A 9,751-nucleotide genomic window follows, 5' to 3' on the forward strand; every position below is an offset into this window, starting at 1 on the left:
GAAAGCGGACGAGCGTTTTGCAATTGGTGCCCTAAAGTTGGTTAAATAGAATAATTAACAAAAAATTTATTTTATTTATCCAAAATTACAGGCGCTGTCAGCTAACATGTGAAACAATAGACGTGGAGAATGGCATCAAAGAACCGGAGTTAAGTTGGTTTTGGCCGGAGCGCGAATCAAATTTAAGTGAAGAAGCTAATGAAGCCCCAGAAGATATTGCAATAGCCGACGATATTAGCGACGAAGAAGAATTCACGCCGACAGAGAAACTTGAAATGTTGACTAGTTATCTGCGCACTTCCTATAAGTTTTGCTTTTGGTGTGGAGTCCATTACAAAGATCAAGAGGATATGAGTACCAATTGCCCAGGAGAAGGACGCGATGATCATTAACGAGCAACTTTTTAAACAAAATCAATAAGCTTATTTAGCTTAGGTATTAATAAACTTTACTCACAATAAAATATAGAAACTTACTATAGTGTACACTTGACATATCGAACACCTTCAAAAGGGGCACAATTAAAAAAAAGTTAGATCGTTTTTATCATAAATCATTTCGTAGGATTTAAATCCAATTAATGCAAATATTTTCTTCCGATTGATTGTATTCTTTCATTTGAAAACTACTGTTATATCTGTTAATGTGTTGAATCTGTAAGATCCTCAAGTAGCTATATTTTCGGATCTGATTTCTGAGTTGTGCCTCTTTCAAAGATGATGTGCGATATGCAAGTTTAGTCGTCATAATTAAAAAACAAAAAATGCAAAATTTTTGCTAAATTTTCGTAACTGCATATGAGGTGTAAAAAATCTCAACAAATGTCGTAGTGAATGTATGAGTTGCTAAACACGTCCATCCAACTTATGTATTAAATCTTGAGTCTTCTCAATCACACTGTATATAAATGGGCGCTCCATCGGATCCATCCGAAGCATATATTTAATCAAATCATGCATATCTTCCGAATATACGGAACTTTCAGGAATGTTGATGTTACCACTCAGAACCGCTAAAGCAACGCTATCACCTTTTTCGTACACCGAATCAAACGGACAGTGAAAAAAGCACATTGCATACAGTACGCAACCAAGAGACTGAAAAAATAATAAATTTATAAGTTCTACGTGTTACCAGACGGAATTCAAAATTTGATAGTAACCCAAATATCTGTACGTTCATCTACAGTAGAATACGACTTCACGGAGAACAATTCAGGCGCACGATACACAATCGAACTGCGTTCCTCAGCTTCATCTTGCAGCCGCTGTGCTTCATTCTGCCCACAGATTTGCAAACGCGCCTCTGTCATAGAGCCTAGATCTACAATTATCGGTTCAAAAGTGTCGGACAAACAAATATTTGCAGTTTTAAGGTCACGATGTGCAAGCGGTACTGGTTTAGTTTCATGTATCGCCCTTAAACCGTTGCATATACCAAGGAAAACCTGTAGAACTTGAGGTTCGGACATGTGATCACCTTTACGTGCACGCATTTGCAAATGATCTGCCAATGAACCATTCTTATAGTATGGTAGTACAATGTACAGGTCGCTCGTTGTATTAATGACAATATCCGCTGATCCTTTCAGCTCGTAGTCTACTACTTTGATTACATTCTCTGAATCAATACGGTGACAGTTTTCGATTTCTCGCACGGCTATATTTTGGTCATCGATACTGTGACAAGTTATACGTTTCACCGCATACAGCTTGTGCGTTATAGAATTTTCCGCCAGGTTTATTAAGCTGAATCCACTGTAAAAATACACAGGGAATTACAGGCTACAGAATCACAAAATATTAACTGTGTCTTACCCCTCTGCCAGCCGATCACGTATAATGTATTTAGTTCCTCTGATGGTAACCGTTTCTTTGGAGCAGAATAGACAACCTTTTTTCATTATTAACATCCATCCTAAGCTATTCATCGTGGGCTGGGTAGGTTAGATGAGTGGCTGGGGGTTGTTGCAAGCGAAGTTTGGTGACTGAAACGTTAAATTAATGGGTAAACTTTCACTAATTTTACTATCTAATGACAAAATAAACACTAATGTTTTAAGGAAATCAAGATAAATAGTCGGATCAGCGCAATGCAGACGAACGCAATTTTTGGAGCAACAAAAACAAACCCACGCACTGATTTTCGTTGGTCAACAATCAGCTGGCTGTCCAGTTCGCGCTGTCAAACACATAAACAGGGTGTTTTAAATAAATGGTAAAAGATTGGTGATTATGAAAGAGGAATACATATGGGCTTTCCTCATTAAAAAATGGGTCGCGGAAAAACCTAAATTCAGCAGATTTCTGCGCTGCGGGCTACAACTACAGAAAAATTCTGCGGTGTTTAGTTTCCCTTTACATGGCGCTCTGGTAAGATAGATCGTGTCAGCTGACTCGGGTTTACGTACCGGTAGGTTTACGTTCTTGACTAATTTCAGCTTAAATGTTGGTTGGGTTATGTTTCCTTGTGCGGGGAACAGCTGATTTTACAGCAAGTGTCAATTTGTTCAATTCTACAGAAATCACGGAAGTTAAAATTACTTAAATTTAATATGGATATTGAAGACAACTCCAGCCGAAATCCTCTACTAGAAGAATGCTGTGAAGATTTGTTTGGTATACATCTGGATCCTCCAGATAGACGCGACAAATGTGAGAAATGCAAGTGAGTTCCTGGTTAATTTGACTGCATATCCAGTTGATTTAAGCAAATCTCCGCTCGCAGGAGACCAGCTGTGGTCTGTTGGTGCCCATCATTACCCAATCCGCCACTTGACATCAAATCTGCGATTGTTATATTGCAACATCCTGCCGAGGAGAAGCGTTCCCTGCGCACAGCCTTAATGCTGCAACTTGGCGTAACACCCGGAAAATGTGTGGTATATAAAGGCAAACGATTTCCATCGCCAAAGAATCAAGCCGAGCTAGAACCAATCCTAAATTCACCCAATTCTTTACTACTTTATCCGAGTAAAGACTCTGTGCCTATAGAATGTGTTATGGCGCAAATAAACACAGATCAAGATGAACGGAATGAGGAACAACCTTTTACTTTGGTGCTTATTGATGGTACATGGCCACAGGCAAAAGCAATTTATGCTAGCAGTCCCATGCTGCACGGCATGCGACAAGTCAAACTTATAGCGGCCGGCAATAGCGATTATATCATACGCACGCAGCCTACCGAAGGATGTCTCAGCACACTAGAAACAGCGGCGCAAGCACTATCGGTGCTGGAGCAACGCGCTGAATTGCGCCAACTGCTAGTACGTCCACTGCATACCTTGTGTAAATATCAGTTGGATAATGGCGCTGTGGAACACCAATCGAAAGAATTTCGCATTAAAAATCAACAATATCCTAAACAAATTGGTAAACGATTAAATCGTTTGCTCAATTATAGTACAATTTGTCGACCTGAGGCGAGGGAAGAAAGTATGATGAATGGAATGGATACGAACTTACAACAGCAGCAACAAGAAACGTGAAAGTAGGCAGATTCATTTCACAAACATTTGTGTACAATATAAGTTGCGTTCCAGATGCTTCCGGATTTGCAGGAAAAGCTTTTTTCTCCATTAATAAACCTTATGAAAGATGGTCACCTGGAACGGCTTCCTGTAAAAACCTGCATATCGTGAAGCATCTGCAACGCAACTATAGCTTTAAGTGCATTTATTTTCTTTTATACATATGTATGTATGTATTGCTAGTTTGTTAAGTATGTAACTTGAGTTTATAGCAATTTTTTAAGTGCGCATAAAAATCATGAAATACTTGCAAATGTAAGTTTGTTAGAAAATCTGTAAAGATTTGTGCAGAATCTCAGAATCAGAAGCCTTAAGTCAATGTTTGATTGTCCGCAGCTTCAAGCGTGCGTTTCATAAGACACTTGGCTATGGCATAAGTACGCACACATGCATTTACTTCGCTTTCTGAAAGTTAAATCGTTTAAAAAATAATATTTTTATAATACATTAACTTACCTGATTCTGATTCACATAATTCAACTGAATCGGCGATTATTGACCACATAGTTTGCATTATCAGATCCTTATTTAAATGCCAATTTTTTATTAAGCCCGACTTTTCCAAGAAACAACGTATGAAACACTGGAGGAATACAAATAAAGTGTCGTGGTTGTAACGGTAACAAAATATTTGGTATCAACGTTTTGGTTTTGTTTTTTTTAATTAAAAATGTATAAATATTTGTAAATGCTCTATTACCATGCCCGTTTTATCTGTTGTGTCTGACATCTCGCCCGTTGTGTTGAATTGCACAATGTAATCTGTTAAAAAAAAAAAATCGTATATCTTTAATGTTTTTACAACGTTTCAGTTATTAGCTTTCAAGTACAAATATACCCATTGGTATAGAAAAGCTGGCATTGCAGGTACTCATCACTTCCTCAACATTAAAGGTATTGCTTCCATACGTTTGTGCAGCTATTGGTATATCTGTTTGGTCCGCAGTTATACCAGCCATAACTGACTGAGTTTTGTGCTGTACATAAATATCTCCATTATCCTTGGGCCGACTCTGTGCTCTAACCATATTGCAACAATAAAGCAGTAAAAAAGTAAGCGTCAGCTGGATGCATGCGTTTATACTGGTCATTTTTTCCCCTTGAAATACAAATGTTGGGCCTGTTCTGTATTACAAAAGCATCTGAACTCGGAAGTGTTTATAAATAATTGCATGCATGCTAAAATGCAGCCGCTTTATATAGCATCACGAGAAGTGCAGATAATTATAATCAAATTGGAGTACTTTGTAATAGAAATAAACGCTTAGAATTATTTAATGATTTTTTAAATTTTATATGCATTAAAATATGAGAATTGGGTGCATCACCAAGAAAAGTTGCGGGCTTTCCACTGGAGTTATAAGTTTTTTTTTTATTTTAAAACTTCCGTGAAACTTTTTCGGAAAGATATTAAAATTTACGTGCGCTGGACTGGTTTGAAAATATGTACCTCCAAAATTGTAATTATTTTCATTCTGCTGATTCGCTTTTTAATCATTTTTATGCAAAGCTGGTTTTTTGGAAGAAATATTTTTTAAAACAAATTTTATTTATAAAATCACGGGTTTTGAGGTATTTTCAAATCAGTCCAGAACACGCTGACAATTTTCTGAAATATTTTGGAGGGAGTCTTAAATTTTTTTTTGTATGGATAGTGATGTACCACCCTAATGTGTACTTTTTGTAAATATGATTTATATGCTAGATTATACCGTTAAATTTCCATTATCAAAAGTTGAAAACCAAAAAATCTGCCTTAACGCGAATTCCGAGTGATCACATAATCCCCTGCTTATATCCGCGAACCCTTCCATCGAACCGAATTTCTTGCAATGAATAGTGCTGTTAAAAAACCTGCGATTGATTCGAAAAGCGACACGGGTTAATAAGTATGTACAAATTCATACTGCAAAGTATTCGAGTCCGGATGTTTTGCTGTTCGAATCGCAATACAGAGAAGACCACCTGCCCTGGACTTGGATCACACAGGGAGTGGACCATACTGTTTTTGACGTCTTATGCTCTAGCTAAACGGCATGCACTGCTTCCACTACTGTTATTTGCCATTTGAGGCAAAATCCCCAATAGTGGCAAGCACAAATAAATTTTCCTCTCCCCCGATCGAAGAGATGACCGTCTTTATGGATCGACATAGTATATTGACAACTGGAACCCAAGTGTCAAAGTGGTACAACAGCTAAATTCTGCTCATTGCACACCAGATCGCACAATATCGTCTGACCGATGCAGATAACAACAGCTGTGATAACATCCTAGACAACCCTAGTAACGCTGGACTTGTCAAAGGCGTTTGACACCGTTTGTCATTGCATGCTCTAGAAGAAGATATCGAGGCTTTCTTTGTCCCACAGAGACTCAAACCATGGTCGTCGAATTATTTGAGTGTCGGCAGTCGTCAGAAAGCTTTCAAAATCAAACTTAAAAACCTAGAAGAATTAAGCAAGGGGGTTTTCCCTCTACTGTTTAACTTCTATACTTCGAAGCTTCCTCTGCCACCGGAGGGAATTTCCTAAATTTCATACGCCTAAGACTGTTCGATATTGGTGCCAGGGAATGGAATTGGTGACCTCTGCTAGAAAGTAAACGGCTACCTCTCCGAACATTCTCGCTTCTTCACTCCAAGCAGTCCCACCCTCTCCCCAACGAAGTCAACGGCGACCGTCTACCACCTGGACGAATGAGGTCAGGCTTCAACTAGGCATTCACGTCAATAGCACACCCGTTCCGACGGTGAACAAGCCGAAAATGTTAGGGGTTACCATTGATAGCCTGCTTTCATTCTCCGCTCACACAAACGCAAGTGTTAATAAAATAAAGAGCCGCGACAAGGCCCTCAAGTCGCTCCGCGGTAGCACCTGGCGCAAAGAAATGTTGCTGGCAAAATACAAGGGAATTGGCAGACGGGTTCTGAATCATGCCGAGCCTGTTTGGTCGTCGGGGACTAGTTGGATGCAGTGAACGAAGCTACAGAATTGTCAGAACGCCGTTCTCCAGGCAGTGACAGGATACCTTCTGATGTCGCCTGGGCACCATCTGCACAGTGAGACCCAAATGCTTTCCATAAGCGAGCTTAACAAAATGCTCAGCAAGCAGTTTCTGGTGGGATGTCACAGGTGTGATCAACCGACCAGACCCCTGCTTGAGGAAGAGCCGGTCATCACCACCTACCATGAATGAGCAAGGTTTTTACTCAACGAAGTGTACTAAACGATGGCTACACAGTCGCTGTTGTGCATGGAAAAGCGCCCAAAATGAAAATACACCTATTTATCGCTTCAACATCCTTCAAAACTTCTTCGGATAAGTTCCTTTTCTGTTCATTCCATAAATTGTACCAAAGAATGAGTTCACTGGCCATAACTATGTAGATCATAAATCTGTTGAAAATGCTTCCCGTTCTTTTGTACCTTTTCACTGGAACATTTAAGTTCTATCCACAATTACAGCGGACGACGCTAAAGCGGTTGGCGGTTAGTGAACAGCTGAACAGTTGCCGCAATGAAATTTCATCAGAGTAAACACAATTGCGGCGCACGACGGCTTCCGTCAGTTGTCATTTTGATTTTAAAATTTTCACTAAAATTAAATATTTTTTCGGTATGTGCTCTTTTTTTTGTTAATATTCGCAATGTTTTACATGGTAAATTTTTTTTTATTCATTTTGTTTTAAAATATGGGTTATGTTTTAGCAAATCCCATATAAATGCAAATTTCAAAATTTCAAAATTTCGAGTACTTTGCGAAAATTTCGAAAAAAATTAAAATTTTTGCAGTTTACTTGAAATTTTTAATTGGAAAATTTCCAAAATAACTGTATCGGAGATCTTTAAAATACTTTTCATTTGATAGCCATATTGTGATGTTTTAGTTAATTTATATATAATTTCGAATAGGTGGCAAGCTTATACCAGTATTCTCAATGATAACACCTGTCTACTTAGATAACCTTGAAATGTAAAATTTTTATCTCAATACAAAAATTTCATGAAAATCGTTAGAGCCGTTTCCGAGAAATTTATGGACATATGTACATGCATACATACACTTTCTTTCAGTCGCTTTGTGAGCTACTTGTTACAATAACAGTAACAACTTTGCGCTCGGATCAGTAACGAAGGCTATTGTCGCTTTGCGGTGGGCATACATACATACATAAGCACATATGTATGTGGTGGTTTGTTTTTTTCCAAGTGTTCGCTGTTGTTTGTTTTACATTTCAAAGTCAATGGCGCGCATTCATAGTCCAGCAACTAAGTCGAAACTAACGAAGTTGCAACTTAAATTTAAGTACCAACTTAAAATTTACCTCTATTCATAGTCGCATTTCAGACTTCTACTAAGTAGTTTCGACTTAGTTTACGATATAGCAAAATGAGTGTGAAAATGTATCGATTTTTCTTTACGATATTTTGGAAAAATTGCTTTTTTATTAAATAATGTCAAGTTTGATTATCCGTTTATGTAATTTTTATTTTCATTGCATGATTGTGCAAAAGAATAAAGTATCATTTTCTTGTTAATTGTGTGAAATAGCCAGAACAACCGCAGTGATGTGAAGTCGATGTTTATCGAAAGCATGCTGTGAAACATACAAATAGTAGATATCTAAAAGTTATGCACAAATTTACCTTAAAAGAACTAGCGTCAAACTGACTTATTATTTGAGAATTTTTCTAAATTATTCCAATTATAAATATGTGATTTAGCTTTATTCGAATTGTAATACGCATTTAATTTCATCTTCCGAATAAAATGGATCGATCTTTGTAAATTTTAATTGGAGATTATTCAATATTATCAAAATCTTCCTCTACCAACTTAATTTTTTACGTATTTCGTCTGTTTTCCCTTAATTTGATAAAATACTTCTTCCTAGTTACGACTTAGTTGCAGCTGCAGCCGAAACTAAATTTTAAGTTGGTACTTAGCCAGAAAAGTCGAAACTAAGGCGACTATGAATAGCTTTAGTTGTGACTTAGAATAGTTTCGACTTAGTTGAGTACTAAATATGACTATGAATATGCGCCAATGACTATTTATGTAAATATAACTTTAGTTAATGCGCGGGTGGGTGTGTATTTTTGCTGATACAAATTGGTTGCTTTCATTGCTATTGCCGCTTATTAGTGAGATACAAATTTTTTGTTCTGTAGGTTTTTTAAATCGTTTTTGTAATCACTCCACATGTTTTGTATTCACGCAAATGTCAACAACAATTATTTTCGATATTGTTCGCAGTTGATTAGTGGAGGACCATCGTATTCAATGCGAGCGAAAGGATGGCAAGTTCGTGGCTTAAGTCTTTTGTGATAGGATACTTCAAAAGAACTACATAGGTACTAAAATTTTCAACTTGGCTCTAGCATTTGTGGTAAAATTGTATGTATGTATGAATGCAGTGTTGTATGCTGTGATTTGTTCGTTTAGTTTCACCGTTTTCTTTATTAACGTTATTATGTCGAATGAGGCTTTTTGGGAAAGAAAAAAAAAGCAAAAAGATGGTTGAAATCGAATATTTGGCAAATACAAATTCTTTCAAATATTTTTAGTTTCTAACACATATCAGACCACAAATTAAGATTTAAGTACTGATTTTATTTATTATGAAGGCTAGGCCCTTACTAATGCGGGGCAGTGGCATACAACGCGGTAACTAAAACATAAGTCATTCAACTGTCACTGTCCGCACACAAGGAGGCTCCAACAATTCTGGAGTGTGCGAGCCTCATAAGACTACACTTTTAAGTAAAATAAGGGTCTAGGGTTCTTGTCGGCGCCAAACTTGAGACCTTAGCATCTTCCTTATTTTGGGCTTATCTAGGTCGAGCCATTTATGCATTTACATTTTTTCTGGGTTGGTATTCAGATAGTTTCCCTGGGCCAGGTTTCTATTACGCCTAAGCCGTCAAGAATTTGTGGCTACCTTTTGGTTATTAATAACTTTCACACCTAAGTCGTTCATCGCCTACAGCGCCAACACCTTTTGGGGACCGAATAGAAATGTGGAAAATGGGAAAGAATGGTCCACGGGGAGACTCTATTCAAATACTGTCCACTGGACATGGATACGTGTGACACCTTGGATTAAGGGAAAGCGTAGATTTCACACCCACGGGTCTAGATCCAAAGTGTCAGGTGAAAATAAGACACCTGACGATTTTGCTGATTATTGGATCAATGCTTCGAAAAGCAAACAAA

At 37.7% G+C, this 9,751-nt stretch overlaps 4 protein-coding genes across 4 annotated transcripts; 2 read left to right on the plus strand and 2 right to left on the minus strand.

Annotated features, from left to right (window-relative positions):
* Positions 1-4: 4 nt before the first annotated feature.
* Positions 5-470, plus strand: LOC118755476 (G patch domain-containing protein 11-like; the record flags this gene model as incomplete). Its single annotated transcript, XM_036490307.1, has 2 exons — positions 5-36; positions 92-470. Coding segments are annotated over 2 exons (333 nt in total), but the record flags the coding sequence as incomplete, so codon positions are not given.
* A 129-nt stretch (positions 471-599) lies between these two features.
* LOC118755477 (serine/threonine-protein kinase 16-like) lies at positions 600-2,161 on the minus strand. Its single transcript, XM_036490308.1, has 3 exons — positions 1,818-2,161; positions 1,163-1,757; positions 600-1,097 (listed from the first exon to the last, which is right to left on the minus strand). Exons 1-3 carry the CDS (start codon positions 1,928-1,930, stop codon positions 846-848), a joined length of 960 nt encoding a protein of 319 aa, XP_036346201.1. The 5' UTR covers positions 1,931-2,161; the 3' UTR covers positions 600-845.
* A 305-nt stretch (positions 2,162-2,466) lies between these two features.
* LOC118755475 (tRNA-uridine aminocarboxypropyltransferase 2-like) lies at positions 2,467-4,599 on the plus strand. Its single transcript, XM_036490306.1, has 2 exons — positions 2,467-2,667; positions 2,728-4,599. Exons 1-2 carry the CDS (start codon positions 2,555-2,557, stop codon positions 3,488-3,490), a joined length of 876 nt encoding a protein of 291 aa, XP_036346199.1. The 5' UTR covers positions 2,467-2,554; the 3' UTR covers positions 3,491-4,599.
* Positions 3,843-4,560, minus strand: LOC118755478 (general odorant-binding protein 84a-like). The gene is made up of 4 exons (XM_036490309.1): positions 4,371-4,560; positions 4,233-4,294; positions 3,989-4,115; positions 3,843-3,937 (listed from the first exon to the last, which is right to left on the minus strand). The coding sequence occupies exons 1-4, from the start codon at positions 4,558-4,560 to the stop codon at positions 3,843-3,845; spliced, it is 474 nt and encodes a 157-aa protein (XP_036346202.1).
* Positions 4,600-9,751: the final 5,152 nt, after the last annotated feature.

This window comes from Rhagoletis pomonella, unplaced genomic scaffold (genome assembly GCF_013731165.1).
Source record: "Rhagoletis pomonella isolate Grant_MI unplaced genomic scaffold, Rhpom_1.0 Rhpom_scaffold_06373, whole genome shotgun sequence".
NCBI classification, from domain to species: Eukaryota; Metazoa; Arthropoda; class Insecta; order Diptera; family Tephritidae; genus Rhagoletis; species Rhagoletis pomonella.

Excerpts from the sequence above, each read along its gene's own strand:
- LOC118755477 (XM_036490308.1), bottom strand. The coding sequence starts at position 1,930 with ATGAATAGCTTAGGATGGATGTTAATAATGAAAAAAGGTTGTCTATTC. Across the intron at positions 1,758-1,817 it reads CGTGATCGGCTGGCAGAGGG|TGGATTCAGCTTAATAAACC; the intron begins GTAAGACACAGT and ends GTATTTTTACAG. Across the intron at positions 1,098-1,162 it reads ATGAACGTACAGATATTTGG|TCTCTTGGTTGCGTACTGTA; the intron begins GTTACTATCAAA and ends TTATTTTTTCAG.
- LOC118755475 (XM_036490306.1), top strand. The coding sequence starts at position 2,555 with ATGGATATTGAAGACAACTCCAGCCGAAATCCTCTACTAGAAGAATGC. Across the intron at positions 2,668-2,727 it reads GACAAATGTGAGAAATGCAA|GAGACCAGCTGTGGTCTGTT; the intron begins GTGAGTTCCTGG and ends CTCCGCTCGCAG.
- LOC118755478 (XM_036490309.1), bottom strand. The coding sequence starts at position 4,560 with ATGGTTAGAGCACAGAGTCGGCCCAAGGATAATGGAGATATTTATGTA. Across the intron at positions 4,295-4,370 it reads CAGCTTTTCTATACCAATGG|ATTACATTGTGCAATTCAAC; the intron begins GTATATTTGTAC and ends TTTTTTTAACAG. Across the intron at positions 4,116-4,232 it reads CAACAGATAAAACGGGCATG|TGTTTCATACGTTGTTTCTT; the intron begins GTAATAGAGCAT and ends GTATTCCTCCAG.